The 27,688-nt window shown below is 42.1% G+C and overlaps 1 protein-coding gene across 12 annotated transcripts in view; it reads right to left on the minus strand.

Annotated features, from left to right (window-relative positions):
- The window catches only part of PKHD1 (PKHD1 ciliary IPT domain containing fibrocystin/polyductin), a 278,406-nt gene that overhangs the window by 213,585 nt on the left and 37,133 nt on the right, over positions 1 to 27,688 (minus strand). For all 12 annotated transcript variants that reach the window (XR_008465473.1, XR_008465472.1, XM_054195531.1 and 9 more), the window contains 9 exons: positions 27,304 to 27,582; positions 24,121 to 24,251; positions 23,179 to 23,314; positions 19,955 to 20,150; positions 18,480 to 18,547; positions 14,253 to 15,866; positions 13,925 to 14,068; positions 5,966 to 6,179; positions 1,970 to 2,120 (listed from right to left, as the gene is read on the minus strand). Coding sequence is in view for 10 of the 12 variants with exons in the window: in XM_054195531.1 (XP_054051506.1) it covers positions 1,970 to 2,120; positions 5,966 to 6,179; positions 13,925 to 14,068; positions 14,253 to 15,866; positions 18,480 to 18,547; positions 19,955 to 20,150; positions 23,179 to 23,314; positions 24,121 to 24,251; positions 27,304 to 27,582 (2,933 nt within the window). In the remaining 2 variants the exon portion in view is untranslated. The remainder of the gene's footprint in view (positions 1 to 1,969; positions 2,121 to 5,965; positions 6,180 to 13,924; positions 14,069 to 14,252; positions 15,867 to 18,479; positions 18,548 to 19,954; positions 20,151 to 23,178; positions 23,315 to 24,120; positions 24,252 to 27,303; positions 27,583 to 27,688) is intronic.

A 27,688-nucleotide genomic window follows, 5' to 3' on the forward strand; every position in this document is an offset into this window, starting at 1 on the left:
CCAGTTCACATGACATGATTTAAACCTCTACAGTGAAGCATGCATATGCTGCACCAGGTCGTAAATCTTAACAGGATGCTGTCAGCTAGAAAGGGACCAAAATTGAAACCATTTATCTGAACTCCCCACCCATCCACCTCTGCTCACCCAGGCCAGTTTTGGGAAGGGGGATAAAATGATTCCAAATGCCCTCTGGGTTCATTAAGCAGCAGCAAATCCCAGATCTAAAAGCGCTGCTGGTTTCACCCAGCTCTCCCTGAATGAATTCATTCATTCAGGACACTTAGGACTTCCTCGATTTTCCCCTCTCTGAGCAGGAAAAACCATAGCAGGGACAAACCTCACTACTTCTTCCTATTCTTCCCCCAACATGAGTCAAATGACAACCTGTCATCATCTCGTTATTGAGACTACAGGACCCATGACACAGCCAAGCCCTTCAGATCACAGCCAACAGCAGGTAACAACTCCTCTACCCTGCAGCCCGGGCTTTTTAGGCAGTAGAGATGCCCTTCTCACATTTGGGAAGGAAAATATGAATGAAAGGGACAGTTACCATTTGATCTGAAGCTCGCCTCATCACTGCCTTTTGCTGGCCTCCTACAGTTGCCAACTAGCAATTTTTAATATTTTTTTTGTTTGGTTTTCTCCTTACCTTGGCATATTTCTAGTAGCATAACTAACAAATGAAAACTAACAGGAAAAAGGCTACACGTGACATTCCTTCACAGACCAAGGACAGACTTAAAACGACAGAATAAAGGAAAGCAATTGTATTTTACGATACTCATGTGCAATAGTATCATACATGTAAAGTAGATTTGCAGGGCAAATATCCAGGGACTTTTAGTAAAAGATCTAGAACCTGCTGTTAAGATTCTACACAGCAAAATTACTCCGCTGAGACGCAGTAGCTACTTCTGCGGTGGTGGAGACGGTAAAGGAAATTTCATTGCAAACAGAGTTAAAAATTAGCATGATAGCTTTAATATCAAGCCTGAAAAAACAAACTTCAGTTTCCTAGGCCTCAACCATATTAAGACAACTGTATGACAACTTGTTTTATGAGGTAAAACCCAGCATTTTTTCTGATAAGTCAGATGTGCGACTCTTCCCACTACCACTATGTACTAGGCCTCCATCACTTCTCAGGAGCTGCTCTTTAAGGAAAGGATGGTGACAAAGGGATATTTGTTGTTCCCCAAACATACAGCCCCTCTAAATTTCTTCTCACAGGTGGCACAACCTGGTATTCAGCTCAAAACCCCCAAAAAACACCTCTACTCATTGCAGTGGGCTTGGACTAGATGACCTTTAAAAGTCCCTTCCAACACAAACTATTCTATGATACTATGATAAAAACTCTGCAAACACCCCGAGGACTCTAAAAGGACATTTTAGGTGTGCAATGAACATTTTTAGATAGAGAGCCTTACAATGGTGTTCATTCAGAGCCATAGTTTTTGTAATGAACACTTTGTGGTTGTCTTTCTTCTCGCTGTACCCACACATAGCACAGGGAAGACCGACCCATTTTCCTTCAGATACTGAAGAGGAGCAAAAACCAAATATAAGCAGAACTGCCCAAATGCATAATGCTAAGTCTCTGCCAGAAAGCAGAAACTCTGTATCTCATGGCTAAAATTTCTCCTCAAGTAACAGAAAATAACACTTTTAGAACAGACTTGGAATTTATGTAAAAAATGGAGAGTGTTAAAAAAGATATACATAGCCTAGAAAATAAGGTAAAGCTCATTTATGTCTCATAAAATACATGATTAACCATAGTTAGGCATTAATTCAGCTGCACGGCATTAGAACTGCTATTCAAAGTTGGAAAGCATTTAATATTATATATTGCTACGGCTCAGCCTAAATTGTTTTTTTTTCCTCCCCTTTAAATGTACACAATATTACAAATTTAATTTTAAGCTGTTTGAATCAGTCTGTAAAAAAGATTTGATTATACCTGAGTGTTCTGGCCCCAGTTTTTCCATATCTCAGTAATCTTGGCGGTAATTGGCTGATTAGCTCCCTCACACTCCATCTCTGCCTCAGTTTCCATGGTAATGTTACAGGAGCTATTATAGATGAGAACTTCATCTCTTTCCACTTTAGGGCTGAAACGAGAAGGGAGGTTAAATGGGGTGTCATCAATCTTAATGAAATGCAATTATTTTTACTCTTATTAATCATTGCAAGCCATTAGCTTGTGGCAACTCCTGGCCACCATTTGTCAAACTTTGCAAATTTCTGTAATTTTGTTTCCATTCTTTTATTGTTTATTTGTTTTTCCCCCCTTTATCTGCACACACTCAGGATGAAAATACATGCAGTAAATATCTCTCAGTGATGCCTTTTCTGCTCCCCCAAACTATTACAAATAGGAGCAAATGCCATTCGAGGACCAAGGCAGGAAGATAAGTGCAGAGAACAGCAAGGGAATCAGCAGTGTTAGGATCAAAGATGGACTCCTACATGGAGTAGGGTTTGTTCATGTCTCCCCCCTCCCCATCTTACTCACACTTAGCAATAGGGAATGAATAACTTGCAACTCCCTTAGGGCAAGTGGAGAAATTGGAAAAACCACACAACTGGCTAACTGGTCCCTAATTCCAACTGTGAAAAAATGAGCTCATTTAGGGGTTCCAATTCCTGCTACCCAGCTGATTGCAATGACGCTTTGTTGCTAGCATTGGAACATTAACTTAGTAAATTAATTAAACTTACTTAACAGCCCAGACTAAGCAGATTCGATATATGTGCCAGTTATACTAACAGACATTTGCTCTAAAGCCTCTCCTTGCATAGGGGGAAGAAGTAATAAAAAAAAAGGTGTTGGGGAAGAAACATTTTTTTCCTTCGTCTTGCTGTTGACAGCTGCTGACTTTGGTTGCACTTCGTTATGGGGAGCTATAGGATGCAACAACCCTCAAAATGAGGGGGAAACTTCCCAATTTACTTCTACAGGCTTCAGATCAGGACAGGGTAATGCAATGTCATTTTTTATTCCTTCCTTGGCCATTGCTCCTTCATCCTCCCCTCCCTACCCCACCGTCAGATGCACCCACACCTGCAACTTGTGGGACGGAGATGAGTTATAGCAACATCAACATAGCTCAGAAATTATGCCACTTTTCTGAACAGCTAAGAAAGGACAGAGTTCATAATTTGATTTACCCAACAAAATAGAGGAATGGGTAAGTAGGACCAGGATTTTTAGAGGTCTTCAGGTTCCCTGAAAGCCCCTTCTAACAGAAATTTCTGAAGTGTCAAAGTTAGGAGCCTAAGCTCTACCAAAATCAACCCAGTTGGAAAGCCAACACTCAGAGCTTTGTTGGGAGGATGACAATCAGGATGACTTGATGAACATGAAGTTTTCAAACCATGCTGGATGTGGCAGCCCACCGTACAAGCAAAGAGCTGCTCTGACAGTGCATTTAGGGGGTATTTGTTTTGTTGCCCTTTTTCAGTGTTAAAGTGTTAAGGGAAGCAGCCACAGTAGAAACTACAAAAAAAAAAAAAAAAAAAAAAGCCTTCTGCAAGTAGCTGAACCTTTTTAACCGTGAATTTTTATTTCTATATTTAAATGAATCTTTCCCTCTGCTGTATCAATAATCAAAAGCCAGCCGTAGGGAACTACACTTGCTTTTGATAGCAACACTTTGAGAACTGCTCTTGTCCTGTAAAATAATTCAACCAAGCTGGCTATCGCTATCTTTCAAGACTGTATAGTACTTCTTTTTAACGCTACAAGAAAAAGCTGCACCTTTTAAATAGCCAACTATTTTAAAAGCTGAAGAGGGTTGTTGTTGGCTAAATGCAGGGTATGATCCCAATTTGCCAGGCGCTGAAGTCAATACAAGGACCTCTGAGTGGTTGTTCACATCTTTTTACAAAAAGTTAACCAGCTTTGCTTGTAGGCAAAGAGCAAATTCCTCCCTGTCCTCTAGTAACTGCATCCTGAAACCTGGATGCTGGAAAACCATTAACAAATTGCAGTGTTTAAAGGAAAAGCAAGAAAAGAAGGGGCGATTTGTGGCAGGGAATTCAGGGATATATCTTGGTAACCACGGATGTTAATGGCAAAGCTTGCACCTCTTCTAAGGAACATGCATTTGCCACTATGTGTATACTTTATATATAGTGTATATGTGTATACATATATATATATATATATAAAAGGGCTGTAGTACAGATTAGATTAGAAGTTTTTTTCAAATCATTGTAAAACTAATAAGAAAGAACAGGAGAGATTTAATATGCAGTTAAGCCAGGAACGATTTCAGTAGTTTTGTCCCCATCCTGGGATGAATGTCTTAACTCTTGAACATTTGCTCAGAACTCAAATCCATATATTTTTTATTATTGTTATTGTTAGTTACTATTATTAATTACAGCAATCAACGTGCATTATTTCAGGAATCAATGGACCAGTTCATTTCTGCTTTGAACATTTTCATTTTCTAACACTTTGCTATGAATTCCATTAATATTTTGAAATTAAAGATTTTTCTGAAGCAAAATTTGAAAAAAAAATGTTTTCAAAAGCTCTAAAATGCGTAATTTGAATGACTTCAAGCTCTCTTCCTCTACTTCTTCCCTGATTTTTCAGATCAAGAAACTCATCTGAAATCAGTCGTCTTTGCCCTGCTCTCTTCAGCGAGACCAGTTTAGAAATACAGTTACCAGAAAAAAATATCAGTACTCTGCTAAATTCCTCAGCAGCCCAAGAATTTCATAATTCTTAAGATGTCCGTCCCTTATGAAACCGAGGTCAAATTAATCAGAGCTCAAAAGCTGGTGGGGAGGAAACGACAGACTGACAGGCAGATGCTGTAACTGTGTAAACCTTTTTTTTAAAAAAAAAGTTTATTTTTTATTAAAAAAAAAAAAAAAAAGAAAATGCAACTCATGCCTTGTTGTCTTTGTTCAGAAAATGCCAGTTGGCTTTCTTCCCTTAACACAGGGCATCCGGAACTCCCTGTGGTGACTCACAACACCAGCTGTGACATAAGGACCAGATAAGGATGAGGAGCAAATCTCTGCAGCTCCATTAAAATACCTGGGCAGTAGCATCATGCACCAACCAGGAATGGGTTCACTACGTACAGCAAACCACGGGCAAAGTATTGCAGTGATATTTTAATTCTCTATTTGTTTAATTTCGTTTAGTAAGTTTTTTTCATCTGTTTATTCCTTAATTCAGACCTCCCTCTTACTCGTAGGAGTAAATGCTCTGCAGGTATCCATCCCCACCACCCATTAAAGACAATGGTACCAATTTATATTCCTGGGCAACCCGGCCTTGGATTTGCAAAGGCCGAGCCTTGAGTAAGTGCCTGAGCATCCTTGCTGAGTAAATATCGCACAGCCTGCTGAATTTTCTCTGTGACTTTTTACTCATGAAACTGCTTGAAGAGAGGAAGGGGGGGAAAAAAAGGCAGGGGGAAAAAAAAAAAAAGACTTCTGCTTTTCATAATGCCTAATCTTTTTTCCCCATTGGCAGCCACCAGATGTTGCTTTGGATCAGAAGATAAATATTAAAACCTAAAAAGGAACAAAGCAGGCTGTTTATGAGATGGATTTTCTGATGTCTCTCAAACACTTTAAAAAGATGGGAGGGAAGGAGGGGGGACTAAAGATGCTTTGATAGACTCGGGGAATGAATTTCACAACCCAGCGGAGCTCTCTAGTGGTCTCAAGGCTAAATTGCTCTGTTGGCATCGACCTACGAATTAGAAATTTGCTCCTTCAGTCTTTCAGGGACCAATTCTGCAAAAGGTGGAATACCTTCTGAGGGATGTTAAAACATGTGCAGATGTGGTGCTGAGGGACATGGTTTAGTAGTAACTTGGCAGTGCTAGGTTAACGGTTGGATTTGATGATTCTAAAGGTCTCTTCCAACCATAAAGATTCTATGATTCTGCATTGTTCATGGATGGGCCCAATCATGGGCACTAACCTGGCAAAGAGTCCAGCAAAACGCCTCCACGGTGGGTTGATGTCCCTCCACTGCCACTGAGGTGGGCTGTCCTCACAGACATACAGGTAAGACACAGGTCGTCTCTGGTGATAGGAGCCCACTGTGACTTGGACATCACAGTCAATGAAGGTGGCTCTGTCTTCTTGGCAGTCAACAGAAGAACGTGTCAGACCACAGAGAATGGCCAATGACGCTGCAAAGACAAGAGGGGGAAAAAATAACATAAAGCAGCCTACACATCACTGATATTAAGCAGATTTTAGCAACTGACAGTTGTCATTGTGAATTCCTGATGTGCATGTCCCAACCTCCCTTTTGGTGCATCCTTTTTGAGGACAGATGGGTCTCCATGCAACTCCTTCAGCCTCTTTTGCTTTGTGTGAGCAAGCATATAACCTACACTGTGCATCAAGATCAGGATGATCTTTAGGATCAAATTGCTCCATCCAGGAGGAGGTGAGATAAGTGATTAAATAAAAGCATGGGCATTTCTGCTGGGGAAAGTGGACCACAGTTTACAGATCAGGAGTGAGGCACAAACCTTTTACCAGAGGGATATGACAACTTTGAAATCCAGAAATAGGTTTAGTGAAAGCATTGCCACAGCTTGGAGGGCTTCTAGGGAACTTGTGTGAACTGGGATCTCCCAGTTCACCTTGCTTTGTAGTACCTGAGTGTGACTAGAGACTTGATCTGAGTTTGACTCCATGGATGCGGTAGAAAGTGAGCACCTGCTTTGTTTTGAGGTGTATTTAAGGAACAAGCAGTGTGAACAGAAATTGTTTTGTTTTTTTTTATTCTAAACCCAGACAAAAATGTTTAATAAAAAATATGAACCATCACTGAAGTTCAGATCAGTTGAAATGTTTGGTTTTAATAATTTTTTAAAAAAGGAATTCTTTAAGCATTAAGCCATGTCAGAGATCAAAACTGTTTCTCTCAAAACCCTGAGCATGTAAAGATTTTTGGAAAATTTTCATTAATCCTGAACTAATAAAACAGTTGTAATGAACTTTTCTGTGGACAATATTACACTCTGCATTGTAGTATCTAAGTGTGTTCCTCATGTATCAGAAGTGCAATCAGTGGGAATTTATCAAGAAAGGATTTTTTTGTTGTTGTTTTCTTTTTTAAATTCTGATATGTTCAAAAGCCATCTTTGTTTGCTGGGAAAGCATCATTGTCAATGAATGTCACAGGTCCTAAGAAATTCTGAAAATTATTTTTGAAATGGTAAAAACATGAAACTGCTATATTTCCTATGTTAAAATATTTACACGTTTTCCTAAAAGTCATTATTTCATATGGAGTATTTTTGAAAAGTTTATAGCTGTTTAATGTTTAAGGTATTTTTTGAAATATTAAAACCTAGCATTTCATCTGCTCTGAACTTCAGGGAGAGAGTTGTTCACTATTTTTGTGTATTTTTCTTCTCTGGATTTAGAATAAGAAAAAAAGGTTACCACATCTTCACGTATTTTGCAATATGCTTAATCTCTTTCCTTCCCCACATCCAGTGACATTTCTCTTGCTCGGCACCCATTCAAACGCAGCCAAACACTATCGCTGCCTCAAAGACCTATATATAAACATGAGAGATACAAGTAATAGACAGAGAATCCTAAAGGAATGATAGTGTCATTCCTATATTTTGCTTTTATTGTCCTGAATAGAGCCACCTGTGGCATCTTATGCAGAAGCTTCGTGTCTTCCTGGAAGCCAGGCTGCCTTTCCAAGGCCATTTTAAGTGGCACTATATATCTGTGTTTTGGCAAATTAATATCATTGAAGAGGATAAAATACTACCAAGAACTTGCCTTTGCAAAAACTTGCAGAAGAACCAATTCATTACAGAAATTTCTCCAAAGAGTTGGCACGTATACTTTTTTTTTTTCATCCAGGGGGAGGCTGAGAACTTCTCAAAACGTTAAACTACAACACTAGCAAAGCTGAAGGACATCCAAGCAGTGATGGCACTGCCCTTTCCTTCCTTCACAAACCCACAACTTTCCTGTGGACAGAAGAATTTGTTCCCCTTTTCTAATAGGGTTCAACAGTTCCTTCTGCTTTACTATTGTATTCTGCTTGTGACACGAAAGGTTGTGATAAGCTCAGATTTGGTAACGGAGAATGTACAGCTACCTTAGATGAATACGCAACTAGAGCAACATTAGGGAATGGAATATTTTCAGTTGGAAGAAACCTATCACAATCATCTAGTCCAACTGTCTGACCACTTCTGGACTGACAAAAATTAAAGCATGTTATTAAGGGAATTGTCCAAATGCCTCTTAACCACTGACAGACATGGGACATGAACCACTTCTCTAGGAAGCCTGTCCAGTGTTTGATCACCCTCTGAAAGTGAGTGATCAAAGGCAGGTTAAATTCACATTCCAAAGTTTGAGAAAAAACAACAGGTTGCTGAGCTAATCAAAAGGAGCTTTGGTTTTCTACTACGCTCTTAAAAGGAAGATGGCGGAGTTTTTCTGGGTAGAAAAAGACTATTTTAGGACTAAAAAGTTAGAAATGACCCACAGGATCTCAAGATATAAATATTTTCCTCAATACTTTGCTGCTGTCAAAGAACTTGCCTGGCTAATGCAGGTCACCAGAAGATATTTCCTGCACAGCCCTCAGAGATCAGCAGAAGGGTCGTCACTCTTTGGGTACTCCCAAAATGTTATGTGGAAATTAGGCATTTCTGCTGTGCTCCAGTGCCCTTATCTCAATGTTATCACGCTTGTAGAAATGTAAGGTCTTGTATTCTGCCAACTGCTGAAATAATTTTTAACTCAAACCAGGCAAACAATAGTATTAATTTATAAAATCTAAGCTAAAGAGCAAGGTTACAAGGGCTTGTAAAGAGACCAGTGGAAGGAAAATCCAAGAAATCCCTGCTTAATCTATACACCCCAGAATCAAACTTAGGACTGCTTTCTCCATCTCAGGTGGAAGGAGGGAGGGATCTCGTCTCCACATCCTACAGCTCCTGTCCACCTGATGGAGACACCACTCTTTGACATGTCCAATTCTCATTCCTTCTTTGGGGATCTCTGCGGTCCTCCTATTCCCCTGCTCCTAGAGGATTTAATACTTTTCTCAGTTAGGAGGAAATCTTGCCCTTTTATCCCCCTTCCTCTAAATGTTAAACACAAATATCTCTTGGTATTATTGGTGCCATTATCTCCTGCCACAACAATAGCAAAAAATATCAACTAAAGATTGCAACACGCTTAGTATGTCCTAAAAGGGTAGTCTATCCGTTCTCAGGCACAATTCTTCTCCCTGCTTAATTAGTTAGTGTTCAAACCTCAGAATTCTTTATGCTTTCTATTCCCTACAAAGATAAAACCTGGTAATCACGTGTAATACAAATTCATCACTGAGATGAATGCATTCATCCTATTACGGTTTCTCTTTTGAGATCAGACACAATGGCAGCCAAGTCTCTGTATGTTGGTAATGGGTTAGGGACCGACTGCCCCCAACCCTGTCTTTGGGGGATACTCTGGTTTAAGCCAGGATCCTGGGATGCTCGGCACAAGGGCTTTGTTCTGGGTCACTGTTTAATAACAACTGCCAGACATGTGATGAGGCTAAAACCTACAGGACTTCCAAGGGCAGCTGCAGATTGATTGAACAACTGCCCACGGAGTCCCAGTGCCAAACCACACATCCCCAGTTATCCACTGCTCACAAAACGGACTGCAGAGCATAACATTAACATGTGCTTAGCAGAGAAGACAAATTAAAAAAAAATAAATAAAAGAAAGAAAGAAAAAAAAGAAAAGGAAAAAGACCTGTTAAGGCCATCAAGTCCAACCTCTGCCTATGAAGAATTGCTCCCTAGGAGACATTCATTTTGCACAGACGAGTTTCAGAAGTCCCAAGAGGTCACTTTGCAAGCATCTATTCCACCGCCTGATAGATCTCACTGTCAGAACATTCTTGCCGTGTAATCAATATGCATTTTTTTCCTCTTTCTAAATTTCATTTGTGGATTTGAAAAACAGAAGGGTCTTTGGTTTGATCTGCACAATAAACATCAGAGGCCCTGGCTTCTTTTGAGGTCTCAGTTGCCACAACTCGCCCTCTTCATATCTTCTGCATTTACTCATACTAATCACCATATTTCCCTGGCTATAGTTCCCCCTTGGTCTTAGCTCAGTGCATCTCCTTGTTACATCTGCTCTGCTGCAACCAAAACTTATTGCTCTCTCTCCTCTTGCCCCATACGAAGAGCTCCACCAAGCCAAGTCTCTCTTCCTTTTAAACCAGCCTCATTTAATTTCTAGCCTTTAATCTAAATCCTCTTCCCTAAACATCCACTTTTACCAATGTAATCTGGCTAATAGTAGGTCCAGGACTCTCTAAAAAAGATCCCAACACCTGCTACATCAAAGTCCTAAAGCCAGACCTGTTATTCCAAGCACACTGATGTAATCAGGCAAATCAGACTCAGCTTTTTCCCTGATGGATCTTCTTATCAGTTCAACTCCTTTTAAAGGTGCCTTCTTTACCCCAATGTCAAACATATGATCTTGGGTACTGGCTTACTGCAAAGTTTATATATGGTTCTTACCCTAATATCACTTAACATGAATATTCAGTTATTTTCTCGTCTGCCTTAAGCTTCCTGCCACTATTCCCATCTTTCATGGGAGCACAATTCAATCCCACAGACATTAACCATGTGTTCTGTAAATTTAACCTGAGCTGAACAGAATCCACAGATGTATTTGCACTCATCAACAGCACTGCAACACGAGTAACAAAGCAAGAACAAGAGAAGGGGAGAGCTCTCGGGATCAAGCCAGTTATCTCTTTACCAGACCTTTAAAGACTTGTGGGTTAGTTTGGGTTTTTTGGTTTTGTTTTTGTTTTCCTTGAAGGGAGTATGGGTTTTTTTTTAAATTTTATTTAATTTTGTTAATTTTCTTAAGCTTTAAGGGTGAAGCTCGAATTTTAGCTCTATTCTAATTTGATTTTTCTGCAGCTTGAAAAAGACAACAACTTTTATGAAAGACTCTAGGTTAACGTTCCTATTCCTCGTGCTCTGGATCGAGCGTGTTTCAGTATTTAGCATGCCCAGCTCTTGTCAACGATCAAACCAAAACCTTGGTGCAACACCGCTCCACACCCATTCCTAAGGAAGACTCCATGGGGCAGGCTTATGGATGGATCCTGATGAGCCCAGTTGTTCCTCATGTCTTAGAAAAGCATCTGTTAAGTGGGGAAAAAAGTCACATTTCCTAGCTGCAGAGCCTTGCCCTGCGGATTTGATCACATGAGTAGGCTAGATGGACCAGTTGTGGATTCCCACGTGAACTTCTCTAATCTTAAGGAGGCCAGACACAACATGACCTAGCGCCGAAACCCCAGGGAGGCGAGCTGCCACCTGACATCCCCCAATGCCAGAGGGGAGGTGTTTCTGCTTCACAGCACGCTGTAACAGAAGAAATGCAGCTTGAACTCTTCACTTCTCATCACCTGGTTCACAAGCAACGCCAGGAAATGTCAGACAAGCATCCAACCTGGCCACACCAGCCTCTGCACCGAAGGAGCCCTGGGGCACCACAGACCTATCCCTCCCATCTCCTTCATGGCTTATGGTCCTGCATCCCCGAAGTCACTTCACCACCTCTCCCGTGTGGCCGAGGCTGTGAAAGAAAGGTCTGAACACTGGATGTGCGAGTGCCAAGTAGCGAATTTCCCCAGGCAAACAGCAGCATGTAAACCACGAGGTAAGACTGGACTAACTGCTCCTAATAAATCCACTCACGCCCTAAACAGCAGGGGTTTGTAATCCCTTAAATATTAGGAGGGACGCTGTCTGGAAATCATCTTGCTGATATACAGATTCACGGATGCCACATGTGGATGGACAAAGGGTGAATACAACCGTCTCAGGGAGTACAAGTAACCTGGCAAACACTCAGATTTAAGCAGTCTCCAATTTAAATGCAAAAAATTTAATTTTTTTCTGCAAATACTTCATCGACAGAGAAACATTTTTGCAACTCGACTGGTGAGATTTGAAGGCTGCACACTGCAAATTCCAGGGTAGGGGAGAAAGTCTGGTAACTGGCCTCAAAGCAATAGCGCCTGTGTCCCTTTGGTTAGTGAGGCAACGAGTCCTTTGCATCTTCTCTCCATGAAAGGCAACCAGCAAGCGGGCAGCAATCAGCGTTCACTTGCTGACATCTAGTGTCAGCAATAAGTATTGTGATCCTGCCTGTAAAACGGTTTTCCCCAGGCTCCCTCTGCCGTCTACCACTCAGTGAATTTTGAACATAGCTATTAGTATTTTCACAGTTTGGATCAATTTGATTACATTTCATTCTGCTATTCTTCCTGCAATAACCAGACTTCCCTGTTTTGTGCTCTGATTATTTTTCTTTTCAGCACTCCAGCACCATATATTTTCTCTTGTTTAAATAATAATAATAATTAATAATAATTTTAATAATAATAATTAATAATAATAAGCAGTTCTGTGGACTGTGTCTGTATCTTGTTTAAAGCAAAGAAAATTGAGCCCTTGAAAGCTCTTGGTGACTTCTTTTGAGTATTTGTGGTTGGGTTTAAAACCCTTTTTTTTTTTTCCACTTTCCATTTTTCTTAGCATTCTTCATGGATGAGGAAAGGAACCATTCAAAATGACAAGAGCAAATTTAGAATTTTGGAATAAGTGAGGCTGAAGAGGACCCCTGGATGCCTCTTGTCCCAACCCTTGCTCAAAAGAACATTAAATTTCACACTGGAGTGGCTCCTTAGCAGCTAATCTAGTCAACTTCTGCCTATTTTGGAGGATGGAGATTCCACAAACATTTGAGCAAAACCCTGGCCATTTGCCCTGATGGACATTCCCACTGCCACCTTTCTTCCAGGTCCACAAAGAATAAGTGGCCATGGATCTTTGGTCACCTGGATGATGGATCGCTGAATGGCCACCAAATAGCAAATATTTCTGTAGATCTCAGGATGTTCTCCCAGCATCAGAGCTAAGAAGGGGATGAAGCGTTATGCTACCACATGTTGCAATGCTGCAGTACCAAGGTAGCTGCTCTGTGCTTAGCGCTTGCAGAATGGCATATGTCTCAGAGTGAGATTTAAAAGTCTTAAATCCCGCTTTTTGCAAATCTTAGGAGCCTAATTCTGTGCTGCCAGTATGAGAGGGAGGAAATGCATCTTGTCCCAGAAAATGCCCATTTTTAAGAGTTTCCTCCAAAATTGAGGCAGGTTTATTTCTGTCTTTGATAGAGCCAGAGATCATGGCATCATTCTCAGCTGTCTCTCTCCAGTTACGGAGGATGCTCTGGCCATAGGATGATCCCATCTTCCTCTCAAGGAATTCAAATCCTCATCTCCAGCTTCCCAAAGGTATGAACTCGCCATAGTACATCATTTATTCACCCTCCCAGTCACTCACCCTTTTTCTTCCACCCCCTTACCCCACTGAAGCTGTCCCCCCATGCAGTCAAAACAGAAAACGTATGGGGCCACGCTAAAAAAGGCTTTTAAGGGAGTTCATCTCATTAAGATGATCATGATGGCCAAGAGGCGCTTGGGTACCCAACCCTACAGACCTCACGTACATTTTATATGAGAGAGTTTTCCCAAAGAAATAGCTGCCACAAGGAATTGCTGACGTTATGCACACTTCATACACACCCACAAAGCATATGTGGCCACAGGCGCACAGTGGATCTAGTCCAAAGCCCATGGCCATTGACACAAAAACTCCCTCTGACAACAATTTTCTTTGGACTGAGCTCAAAAACCCGAAGTCAATGCTATGTTGGTTCCTCTCCAGGGTTGCTGCTGCTCTCTGTTCCCCTGGGATGAGATACACTGGGACCACCCACTTTTAGGTCGAGATAGGTTTTTAGGGTATGTTTTTAACACAGTGCGAGGTTTTGTGTCATAGCTGACCGTGTAGGTGTGGGGCAAGGCAGGTCAGGTCAGTCATCGTTGTGTTGCCCAACATTTCACAGGGGGTGCCACAGACTGTAACCAAAGTCTTCCTTGGGGAAAACCCAGTTCCACGCAGGTACACTGCTCCTCCATGCAAGCCACCTTGGAAAAGGACAAAAAATGATATTTAAGACAGAGCCTGACAGCCAACTCTCAACAAGGATTTTTTTTTAATTCATCATTTTTGCTTTCATACCAAAAAAATAATCCCAGTCACCACAGTCCCTCAGATTGCACCCCATGGAGAAGCTACAATAAGTCTTCACTTACCCCAGTTGTGACTTACCCCAGTTGTGATGCACAGCTGTCACCATCAGCTGAGAGATGAACATCAGGTTGGAGGAAGTCCAGCCCCTTGGGACATCCAGGCCCAGCACAGGGTACTCACCAACAGGGATCAGAGGAGCTGAGCACTGCAAAGTGGAGCGAGTGATGGTGACACCACTACAAGCAAAGTCTCCAACAAATACATAGATGGTGTCCCTCTCTGTGATCTGTGATACGGTCATCGTTAAAAGGCGACCAGTTGCAACAAGCGAAAGGAAAACTGGGGTAAACTCCTTGCTGTAACTTATTCTTCCGAGGTAATAGGAGATGCCATCTACTTTTAGACTCAAAGCCTTAGTCCCATTACCTGGAGGCACCGTGCACTGGATAGCTACACAGGTGACACTGATAACAAGGCAAGGCTGATGATCAATGAGAACAGAAGTCATTCTCTTTCCTTTCAGTGCCAAGCCTGCTAAGGTAAGCAGGCCTCCACCATTGGTACTGAAGTTTTGTGGGTAAAACCGATACACCTGAGGCAGGACGGTGAGAATGCTGGACGCCTTTCTGAAGCAAGCTTGCCCACTTTTCCTGGTGGATATGGAAATGTTGTGCTCCCCTGGGGCAATGCAGTTTGTCCGACACTTGATGCTAGTCTCGTTCCAAAAAGTTACCTTGCAGACAGCCTGGTTATTCACGTGTACCACGGGGCTGTCACTTGGCCATGCCAACCTCTGTCCTTTGATCATCACATAGGTGAATGTCCCATTAGTTTCCCAGGTCACCAGATCTACAACGGGGGTCCACTGCTCATGAAGGTGGAGTGTACAGTCTCCAAGGCAGACGCTGCTGATGCCATTGACAATCACTGTGACATTGAGAGCCCAAGATGCCTCAGCCAACCACTGATAACGCAAAGGATGGGCCCCTGGAAAGACAATGCAACTAATGGCATCATTATCAGAGTTCTGGATCTCACAGGAATAATTACTCTCCAGGCTGACCTGTACCAAATTCCTCCTGGATTTTAAAGCAATGCCAGATATAGTGAGTAACATCCCACCACAGATTGATCCTTGTGATGGGAATATGGAGGTTATCCGAGGAGTTACAATAAGGGCCTGCAGCCTTGCTGTCACATGAGCATATCCTAGCTGCCTCTGGATAACCTGGATGGGGTAAGTTCCAGGTTCCAGGCTGCTCAGTGGCAAAGAGCACTGGTAGAACATTGCAGACTTATTGTCATGTTGAAACTCAAGTTCACATTCACCATGACCAAGCTTAGCCACAGATCCAGTGATGTTTACCCCCTGGATGCTCAAGACCAGGCTGCTATCTGTGATTTCCATTTCAACAACAGTAATAAGAGGAGTCAAAGCTCTCTGGTAATTAAAGGTTGTGGTCCTTTTTGCAAAGAGAACATGTTGAAATGACCCACTGCTGATGACTACGTTTACTCTAACAGAGATGTCTTGTGAATCTTCATTAGACAAATTAGCAGCTGGCGGGGTCAGGCACCAAACTGTCTCTTCTTCCAAGTGAGTAACCATACAGGTTTGCCTGTTCAGTGAAACAGAAACCACGGCAGGATTCTGGCTAAAGCCCACTCCAGAGATCGTGAGCAGTGTTCCACCTAGAAGTAAAACAAAATAAGGAAGAAGGACATTATGTACAGTAAAGGAATTAACGACTCTGTGAACAATCACAAACCATGATAAAGCTGATAAACATGGCAGACAGTCTTAGTTAGGTTGAATGGAAAAGGAAATTCAAGTCCTTTTTTTGGAACAAGACAGATAAAGGTAATAGTAGGCATGTATCAGGATAATCCTACGTGGACAAGAGGCTAAGGTATCACATACCCACGGACCTTAGTGACAGTAAATGACAGTAGAAAGCCACCACAGAACTGGAGGAAGCTGCTGTGAGAGGACCCCTGAAAGTAAACAGGGACTGAACTCTTCAGGGAATGGGACTGTCTGTACAGACAGGGGGGGACGTGGTAGAGATGGTTTGGTCCTGCTGCATAGAGTACAGAACACAGTATGACTGCTTTCAAACAAAAAGCCAGAACCGCAGATCTTCCTTCAATCTTCAGTTCTGCCTGGCTGCTCAGGCAGAGTGCCAGATTTGCCATGAACTAATGGTCACTTGCCCTTGAGGAGCTCACTGACCAGAAAAGCCGATACGTTGATGAATACTTCCAGCTTCAAGCCCTCCCCTACTTATATGCTCCCAGTCTGCACCATTTAAGATGGGTAGAACACAAAGAGCAGTTCCCCCTCCACTGTCAGAAGCAACTCTGACCAGGGCTTCCTATCCATGGACTGGAGGGAGGCAGGCTGTTTCCTTTCTCCTCTGGTTTCTTGGAGGTTTTTGTTCCCTGGGCATCTACTTAAGACCACAGAAGACAGCAAATGGGAAAACAGACTCTTGGTGTGAACGAAGAAGGTTATTCATGTGGAAAAGCACTTCAGGAAGGGTTAGACACAAAGGTATGACCTTCAGCTGGAGCTGTCTGTGTGTCTAGTGTTGGAAGCTGTAAGACTATTGCAGAGAAGCATCATCATACACTGCTCCACTCATCTTCCTAAGGCATCCTATTTTTGGGTCACTCTGGGAGACTGGCTATCTTTAGTCTGAGCCATACAGTTGTTTTAAGACATGGCACTGGAGCGTCCCTCTCCACAATGACAAGAGCAGCAGCCTTGGGAGGCTCTGCTACCACCCTGGCCACTGAGAGCAGGTGCTAATTATCTGGAATAAGTGTGAATCCTGGTGTCTGGATGTACATAACATTGCAAAGCCATGGTACCTGCACTCCCTCCCACGGTGCTGAGAATAAGGGCAGCACTGAAGAAGCAGCAGCTCATATTTTAGGAAGTGATAATCATAAAAATGCAAACCCTCCAGCATTCTCAGGCTAATCTCATGCTTCCAAGCCCAGAGCCCAGCTGAAGCCTCCCTCCATCTTCTTTTAGTCTGCAGTAATGGCACTCCTGGTGCCCTACCTTGCTTCACCCTCTTTATACATTAAGCCCATGCCCTTCCTTTTCCCACAATCTGGCAGAAAAATAAGGTGGTTTATAATGGGGTTCCTTTGGAGTCAGCTCAAATCCTTCATCCAGATGACCATGCAAGTGGTTAGAGACAACAAAAGACTAGAGATAAGGCAGGAGAAAGACTGGTGCCTTTTGCAGCGACGAGATTTTAAGTCAGCTTAAGCCATTCATAAATCTACAGTCAAAGAGTTAATCAGTTCTTATTTAAATTTCAATTTACCCTTAAATATGAAAAGAAGTGTACAGTAATTATTTTTTTTAGTACAGCTTAATTGTCGAAACTGATAGCCTTTGCTCTTCAAGCTCTATCCGCATTCACATCTTTCTAGGCTTGAGCACCTCACAAACTGTTGAAATAATCACGTAACCACAAAGCCTCTGAGTTTTTGTATCTTTAAATGTGTTGTGAGCCTGAAAGAGCAATCTGTGGAGGACTTGAGATTGCATCAGAAGAATTTCTCTGTCTTCTATAAAAGTGTTTCTAAAGGCCCATGTAAAATTCACTATAGGGATTCAATTTTCCCCCACCCCCAGCAAAATGACAAAATAAATCAACCACCCCATATCTGCTTTTTAAGATTAAAAGTAAAACTTTTCTCTTTAATTCAGTGATGTTTTGCTCTGAAACACACTTATTTCCATTGTTTAAAAGCTTGGGATGGGATTAATAAATATTTCACTTTTGATTAAAATTAACATCGAAAAAGGGGTTTTTTTTTGTCTTTTCAACTTAACAGAAATGAACGTCCCCTTTGGGATCACTTGAAATTGCTTGCTTCAAACCACAATTGTACCCTGCTTTCCACCTAACTTTCATACAGAAAGCCTTGAAACATGGAGGCGTAATGACTGAAAGAAACAGCACGGATGAGTCAGGTGTGGGCGTGCTTTGTTTTCCCAATGGGAACATGCAAGGATACACGAGCAAACACTTGGGGAAATCAAATTCAAAGCACAGGGACCCCTGAGCCAGCCAACCAGATTGAGGGATGCTCACTACAATCTCACTTTTCCAGACTGCTGCTGTCTGCCAGTTGATGTCTGCATAATAAAGGGTCACAGATTTTAAACACCCTCATTTAAAATGATGTAAAATGGGATGCCCTTTCCATTCCTGCAGGAAAACTCTGCCCTTGATCCCTTTAACCTTCATAAGTGGCTGCAGATGTACCGACGCTGTTTACCCAGAAAGGAGCCACAACATGGCTCTATGCTGAAGATCTCGGAGAGGTACTGGATTAACGGCTCGACCCTGCAAAACACAAGAAACACAGAAAGGAGGTCTGTGTTTTTATTTATATTTTTATTTCCTGCTGTAGCTCTATGCTCTCTTACAACTCCTTCTAGGTTGGAAGGCCAAAGAGCCACTGGGCACTTCCCCTTTGTTCAATGCCACAGTGACAAGACTGCCCCACATCCCAAATTTTTGCATGTGATTTGAGCTACATCTGTTGTGAACACTGACTTATCAAGTGGCAACCTGTGAGACAAATTTAGTCCCTGAGGTGCAACTGAATTGCCCATCAAATGAAGCAAGAATGAGGGGAGTTTTGCCAATCAGATCCCACTGTAGCCGTGCCCACAGACAGGAGATGCAAGTGTCCCACCTGCCTTCCCTCTTTACATCCTCCCACCTGGCAGCAGAGGTAACTGCAGCAAGAGAAAACCCAGACACAGCCTCCTGAAGCCCACTCAGATAAGGCAGTAGCTCTGCTTCTGTCCCACCTACATCTATTTTTCCACATCACCCTCCTTTCAAAAACAACCCTGGCCCTAAAAAGACATATTGGAGAAGTAGACCTTCCCAAGCCTGCAATCCAGCCCACCAGAGATCAGAGTTGTCTCCTGGGATGACCCATCTCCCTCCACTCTCTGTCTCTGGAGACAAAGTGGTGGTACTGCTAACAGACTCAAGTATCAGATAGGATGAATCCCTGAGTGTCATCCCACCAATTGCAGGCTTTCTCCTTCTGAAGTTCATTAATGCAACAAGCAGCTTAGGGTGGTTTGTGAGCAATAAAAGTTTCTTCCTTCTCCCCACTATAATTGTTTCAGGTCATTTCTAGCATCTGCCACAGATGAGACCTGCATGTCCAAGGAACAAATCTGTGTTGCTTGTTGTATCCCAGTTTCAGGTTGGTTTTCCCCCACATTTTAATTCATTTACATTACATTTATCTAGGCGTGAAGTTGAAGTGTCACCTTAAAAGATGGAAATAGCATCATTTAAAAATTCTCCAAACAAAGCATTTTTTATTTTTCAAACTAGCTTTTGTTTTTCTCGTGAAAAGTGTTTCTTTTCTTCTGCTGTTTTCCTACAGCAGGATTTATCTGCATTTGACCTGAATCCGTGAATATCTTTGATTGCCTGAATATGCATTTTTCATCAAATCAACTGTTTTTTCTAAAAATGTTTCTCTCCTGCCTCCTACTGATCCAAGGGGAGTTAATTGACTAGCATTAGCAGTTTGCTGACTTGGGTTCCACAGATCAATAAATGCCTTGATAATTATTCATAATTTTATACCACACTGCAGATTTCACCTTTAGGTAAAGAATTTGTGAAAACTCTTACCTTCCTTCTCAGATTAACCCTAAGATACCAAATAGGACAGAGAAAATAATTTATATTTAAAGGAAAGTACATGTATTCACATACCTGTTTGAAGCCACAGCAATGCCATTGATGATGACAGAAACATTGTACCATCCTGCAGCCAGGGCTGGAAGTGTCACATTAACACCATGGTCCATCTGCGCCTGAATCTGTGCCCACGAACCCCCAATTTGCACCTTGATATCTGATCCTCGGTAGCTGGCAAACTGGGATATTCCAATCTGAAGCTCATGCCCCCCTGCAGAGGGGAATGGATGAAAATATTTCAGTGTTTCTGGGAACAGTTATCTTAGCACATGTAATGATTGCCTGAGGAAGAGCTTGGAGTCCCATCATGGCAGAACAGGTCCAGTTATGTCCATCAGCCCAAAAGAAAAAACTGAAGACCACAATGGCTCCATATCCTACCCATTCCTTGACATCCCGGATAAGGTCACCAGCCACCAGGGTTGTCCTGAGACGTTAGTACACTGAACTTGGCTATGACAATCTACAGCCACTGATCAGCCTTCTGGTACACATTCAGAATAGGATCCATGCCCCTGTGCCATAAATATCTATCCTATAAATATCTGCAGCTGATAAAAGCCAAATCCAGTCTTTCTGAAGCTCGCATAAACTCGAGCAGAGGAGTTCTGTGATTTTTCCTAAACCCCTGACAAATAATCCAGACCACATTTTTCAGCACTATAGACCTATCTAACTTTCACAGCAGCCTCCTACAGCCAAATGAAAATTTCCTGGGGTATCTAAGGTCGGATGCCCACATATGCTCCAAATCACCTTGTCTGCAGGAAACACAGCACTCTCCCATTAAAGCTCTGTTGTGAGCCAAATTATATTTAGACGATAGAGGATACTTTCCTATATTTGTGCATACTGCAGTAATAGAAGAGGACAAGAGCAACAGAGAAGGGAATTTCAGAACCTAAACTCCTCTTGAAATATCAAAAAAAGTTAGAGTGGTATGCATCAGTCCAGTTTTCACTGAGTGCTATATCTGTAGCCAGTGAAGAGAAACAGAGCCTTTATGGCATGATTCATCTTATTGTAAGGAAGACATACAAAAGAGCTGTGGTGAAGCCCACCACAGAATTGCATGTTTCTCTTCAGTGACTTTGCAAGACGTCCAAGAAACAAGCACAGACAGAGACATGTTTAGGGGGTGAATCTCATCCTTCTGTCTCCTCCGAAGGTTGTGGGTTCAACTGCACAGAAGCAAAAATAAACAGGACAAGAAGGGGTCTTCAAGTCCAACTCCCTGCTGTCATAGACCACTATGTTACACAAATCCCTTTCCTAAATTCATTGAGCAAAAGGTATTAATATGTGTTTACCTTCCCCTTGAGACAGACAGCCCAAAACACTTGTCTACCCACAGAGTTGCTCCAGAACAACTGGTGAAGATCAGCTGTCCCAAAGCAGCTTCATTTTTGCCCATTCCTCCTCTTCTTCACTGAGCTCATTATATTTTTAAAGCAATGCTGCACATGGCACTGTTATCCCAGCCACACAGGACAGTAGACTAGAGGCACTCTTCTGCTTTACACTCTCACCTTGTCTTAATCAAAATGAACTTTTATAGGTTGATGCATCCTTACTACAGATTCAGATCTGAGTAGCAATTCTGTCTCCCAAGCAGAGGCCAGCTTCTCTTGCCTTTAGCATAGCCTCCGCAGCAGGCACAGTCACCATTCAGCTCCACAGCCTCAGTTTTGGAGAAGTCTCTTCCTTTCACAAAGCAGGAGAGTCTGTATAAAGCTCACCTCGTCTACCAGCTCCTCTAAGCAGGTCTTGAAGGCAGTACTTTTCAATTCTCTATGTGCAAAGAGTCAAATAAAGTTTGAAAGTTTGAAAGCCTGTGAAGCTGAATGTATTAATAATGCGAACTCTTTGGACTCTTGGTCAATTATCGTCTTAATCCTAGATGCCTGGAAGGCATCGGTGTAATTTATTTATTCTTTTTATTATATAGGAGGAAAACGATATTAAAAGCCGACACCGTGGAGGTTCTGAATAGAAGATTGAACTCAGCCACACCACCATTCACGAGACACTATAACATTAAGGAATTCCTTACACCTGGGCTGCCTGCAGCTAGGAAAATCTCCCCTTGGTGCTACGGTATCTGAATAATATTCAGATGATAAAGGACGTTTTCTCTTATTTATGCATTCTGGAGTAATAGAAAATGACAAGGGCATTTGGGGAAAGGAATAGAAATGCCAGGCGTGCAGCAAGAAGTGCATCTCATCACTGGCAGTCACCTATCTCCTTGCTTCCCCACCAAGTCCAGCCAAACTGCTGAGCTGGAGGGAGCTTTATTAAGATGCACACTGGAGAGGCTGTAAAAAGAGAGAAGAAAATAATTTTTTAAAAAAAAATCAGATGATTGCATCCTTGGAGGAATGGGAGTGGGGTGGGTAGGAAAGCAGGAATATTTCTGTCTTCTTCCTATCTTCCTTGCTCCCTGTCTCGAATACTAGGAATGTGGGGTCTGGTTGCCACGCATAAATGTAGTAAACCTTCTTCCTAAAGGACTTGTCTGTAAGTGGCCACCATTCAGCATTAATGCCTTCTATTCCCAACGCCCAGACAAAACCTTGTGGGGAAAAAAAAAAAAAAAAAAAAGGAAATAAGCAAAAAAACCCAATCCCAAATAGAAACTTTCAAAAGTTGGGAATGATAAATGCTACATGAGATCTACTCGGGATTTTGCCCCCACAAAGTCCATGAAGTCTACGCTTATATTCTGAAGTAATGGATCACAAGGTCAAACTGGAGAAACAGTTTGGCTTGGAAATGGAAACTAGCAAGACAAGTGTTGCCTCTTCTGCTTTCAGGAATCCAAAATGTACAGGATGCAAAGCATAATCAATCCTTTGGGATCCTGGAGAAGGACACCCTCTAGAGCTCATTTCTCTTGCCATGGCTGAACCTGTTACCAAGAATGAATAGGTGGGCTAATTTCAGAGCAGAGTTAGAGAAACACGACACAAAAGGCGCACTATACCACACCAGACATCCTGTGGACATCATCCACACTGGCCTAGGGCAGGCAACTCTATCTCACATATGCTGAAGTAAAACCAACATAAAACAACAAGTGCTGATCAGGACCAGCAGGAAACGCAGGGACTACAAGTTAAATGAACACAACAAAAAGAGTGTCAGATCACCAAACTCCAAAAGACCTAAATTCCCTCTGCCTCACGACCATCAGCAATAACACTTCTAGACACAATGCCAAAAACCTGTCTTTTCACCTGCTATGCCACTTCTGTTTCTGCTCAGTGATACAACAGCAGGGTTTAAGGAAGGATCATAGTGGAACAAGTTGGTTACTGTTGTTGACTGGTACCCAGAAATCAGTGTCACATGGACAGCAGCATCTTCTGTCCCCTAGAAACAGAAATGAAGAAAATGTCATGGATAAGAATGCACCAACTAAAAAATTTATTCCCTATTTTCCTGCCTCTCCCATACTTAAGTCACATGGGCATTGACAAAATTTGCATACACATCAGACTCTACTTAAATGTGTACAGATACGTTGACTTTAAAAGGATATCTAGGAGAGTTAGGAGGAAGAGAGTTAGAAACCTTAAAACAATCCCAGACTACACAGATTTCCATTTACTATATGCGTACTAGTAAATTAAACATTAGAAGTTGTACGCATAGACAGTTATCCCCCCACTTAAACTATTAGCATCATCCCAGGTATAATTTTGCCATGCAGCAAAGAGCACTGCTGCTGACAATGCCTAGGCGTGTTTTTGCACAACACACGGATAATGTCCAAAAGAGGTCTGGATGTAAATTAGAAGATCTGGAGCTGAAGAGGGTTCAACAATGTGAGCGAGAGCAATGGTGCCAGGCATGTTTAATCTACCAGTAGACAACTGAAAGTGGAGATGAGCCAATTTGCTGGAGTTCAAAGCCCCAGCTTTGTTTATGTGAGGCTCAGCTAATGACATTGAAATCTGAATTTTTTCCAGACTGTTTCACTGGTTTTCATAAATTACCATCAGACTATTGTTATTTTAGCTGGTCAAACTGTAGGTGGAGTCTGTTAAACTGTCCTACAATCAAGACTTGGCTGATGGGCTGGTTAGTTTGCCCTGCCCCCAGTATAGCTCAGGCCACAAAAACACAGAAAGACCTGTAGGCTGCTGACTGTTCCCAAAAAACTTGTGGTTTCTTACCCGAGAGGGAACTTTACATTCAATTCTTGTTGAATTTCGGTCATTCTCAAAGATTGGGCAGGGATGAGATCCAAACAACACCAAGTTTACCCCTTCCAGATCGGTTCCCCTGAGAGCCACTCTCCGTCCTCCTACAAAACCAATTATTCCATTACATTCAAGACGTAGAATGATATTTTTACATGCAAAGGATTCTTTAATAGGTGACTACAAAAGGTGGTGATGTCTCTCAATTGATCTGACAATGATCTGCTTCAGCCTTGCTGTGCCTATCTTCCTCTCTTTCACCAGAGATCCTTCTTGCCTATTATTTGAATTCTTGTCCATGATACAGGGGGACTGGGTTTCTTTCTTGATTTATTTTTTAACGACATACTTATTTAAGCCAGTAAGGTCTGGCCTGTGATCTCACCCTTAGAAAGACCCCCAGCCCAAGAATGAAATAAGGAAGGAAGGAAGAAGCACTAAGAATGGAAAATGAGCTTAACACAGCAGGTGCTTTCACAGTTCAAATAGCTGCCAAGCACCCTGCTGTCAAAAAAGCCTGTAGCATGTGTCTAGGAAACTTAGGTTAGAAAGGGGACTTGGCAGGGCTTGTGAGTTAGCAGAGTTGTGAGGAAAGTCACGGAGGGTTTGATTCTGTGAAGCACTAAGCAACCTCAGCTCCCCTTTGTGCCAGCCAGAGCTGAGCCTCTTCAATCACGTGCAGGACCATCCCCAACATGTCAGCTTGATCGTTCTGCCGCATGCAATTCAAATGTAAGTAGTCAAGGTTCCCCTCCGCTTTTGCAAGTAACTGGAAGACTCAGGGACATTTCAAAGAGAAACAGGAAAGATAACAGAAATGGACATTAATGGCAATTCCAACCAGTACTTTGTTCTTTGGTGCGGTTCAGAGACAAATTAAAAAAAAAAATTACTTGAAACTTACAGCTGTTTGTTCTAGTTATCAGCACTGCAGAGTTTTAAGACGATGGCTGGACAGACAGACTGTTCAGACACGAACTTTATTAAGGCAGTGTTTATATATATGTGTTCGTATGTCTATATTACAAACCAGATGAACTTTTATGATGCTTTTCACGTGTGATGTAAGTAAACTTCTATGGTAAAGTCATTATATATTGGTGGCAGAGTTCCTAGCACCTTTTCCTCACTGCTTCATTTCCTCCTAATTCTTTAAGGCAACAGAGAAGTCTAGAAATTTAATCTAGATTTTCTCTGGCTGGCAGCAAAACCAGACAAACAGCAGCCATCAGATACATTAACAGCAAGCTCCTTCCATCTGCAGGAGCACAGTAGTATCTTTAGAAAAGCATCCCATGCATAGAGAGTTAGGTCACAGGGAACTCCCAGCACGGTACTACTGAGACTGGTGGTATTTCAACAAGAGGGACCTGGTGTAGCAAAGTATGCGATGCTTCCTGGCTTCCTCTCCTGTAACATTAAGTTTGTAGAGCCAGAAACAGCAAGAACTCAAAACTGAAACCATTTGTCTAATGTGATAGTTGTCAGATAAGGAGTCGCAGATTTAAAGTACAAAATCCAAGTGTGTTGTGTAAAGACTAAGGCTCTTAAGTTCTGATATCTACACTTATATCCGTATGCAATGAAATACTGCATATGTGCACTTTACGATAAGATTGAAGAGAGGTATTTGAAATGGAAGAAATTAAAAACACAGATGGAAGCTGTAATTCTTTCCAATTATAAATGTTCAAGGCATACGTAATGTAAGATAGCATTATACTTGCTTTCTTTTTAATGGGTGACAGATCACTGTAATTGGGAGAACTGGATTGTCAGCGAAGGAAATGAGAAGCAAGGCCCAAGCACTAAAACTTGCCATTGCTGGCTTTGTTCTTTCAGGGTTTTTTTAATGAATTAAAGCAGTGAGTATCAACCTTATGTACTGTACGACCCTCCCACTGGAGAGGAAAGAAAAAAAAAAAGAGGAAAGAAAAGAGTTAGAATCTCTTGCCATGCACCCCAAGAAAACATAAAGAAGTGGCCATAACTTCTTGCTTTTCAGCTTAGGAATCCTACTGTCTCCCAAGACCATCCCATGGCTCATCCACATAAATGTTCACAGACCGTCATTCCTTGCCTCTGCCTGCTCCAAGGTGGCTGAGCATGACACAGTCAGGCCTCCAAGCCACACGCCTGAGCTAGCTTCGTGCTGCACCTAGGCCAGTACTCCTGCTCTCAGTGATGTTTGTTACCATGAACCCAAAGCACCTTAATAATGAAAATAGCAGATTTCCAGACAAAATCTGGACAACTTTCACTGTCAGAGTAGACCTGGGTCATGTTGTTCCTAGACGCATTCCTAGCTGCTTGAAAACAAGTCATACAGGGAGACCATTGGTCCTTACTGCACAACCCAGGTGCGTCAAGAGTGTTCTCCACATTTCTCATTGGGTTGGGGAGACTCCTCCCTCTCCCAAAAAAAGAAATGGTGCCTTTTACAGCATTTGGTTTGGCTTAGCTACAGTTGGCTAGGCACCTTGCTGGAAATTCCAGGTGAAGTCCTCTCATCTGTGTCACATACAGGGCAGATAAGTCATAATGATCCTTTGGCCCCAGAGTCCCGTGGAAAATCTTCCAAGCTCTTGTCTTCAGGGATGGAATATATCACCCTTTCTTTCCTCTTCTGTTTCAAGGAGAGGAGGGGTAATGGAAATGGAAGAAGCTTCAGTTCAGTTTGAGCTTCTCTAGGTTTCTCAGTTTCATATGTAAACACAAATGAGTTTTCCACTTTATTACTCAGAATATGAATTCACTTTAATGGGACTGGGATGAACCAAAACTTAACCATTTCACAATTAGGCCAGATTAATTCAAATACTACAAAGCTTTGTGTCAAATAGATATGGGAAGATGAGCCATGAAACACTAACACCCATCTGGGTTGCTGGAATGGACATACCTGCACTTGAACTTGCTATTCCCAAACAAAACTAGTTGGGAAACTGGTTGCCTCCACAAAGAACCAAGGAAAGTCTGTCACTCTAAGAAACTTGTCCCAGTGCTTTGGGGTATGCACAATTTGCACAGCCATATTATGCCTTTTTCGTCAGGTGAAGACTTTGGTAGTGAAAGTACAGAAAAAACAAGACACCATGAAAAGCACAAAGCAGAAAGCAGATGTCCTCTTAGAGCTCGTCTAGCATTCGGACCTACCAATCTCTGAAGCTGTAGGAGGTTCGATAGCTACCAGCTTTGGCTCAACTCTTAGGAAGATGCCTTCTCCTGTGCTGGCATTGAGTGCGAAGCCATAAGGTCTCACCAGTAGTGTCACCTGGTAGATTCCGACTGGCAACCTCTCCCTCTGGCAAACCACTTGTGTTTGATTCAATGTTATGATGTGGCAGGTCGTGTTGTTCACCTCTACTTGCAGGGCTGGCTCATCTTCAGTGAAGCCAGCTCCCCTGATAACTACCGTGGCCTGGGACCCATCATCTGAAGGAATATAATCAACAAGATAATTCATTAATTTTGGTGTAGCAATACCCAGGATTTACTTTCAACCAACAGTTAAAAGGTTTTACCTTTAGCTTCATCAGGA

The sequence above is a fragment of the Rissa tridactyla genome, chromosome 3 (assembly GCF_028500815.1).
Source record: "Rissa tridactyla isolate bRisTri1 chromosome 3, bRisTri1.patW.cur.20221130, whole genome shotgun sequence".
In the NCBI taxonomy this organism is placed as follows: domain Eukaryota; kingdom Metazoa; phylum Chordata; class Aves; order Charadriiformes; family Laridae; genus Rissa; species Rissa tridactyla.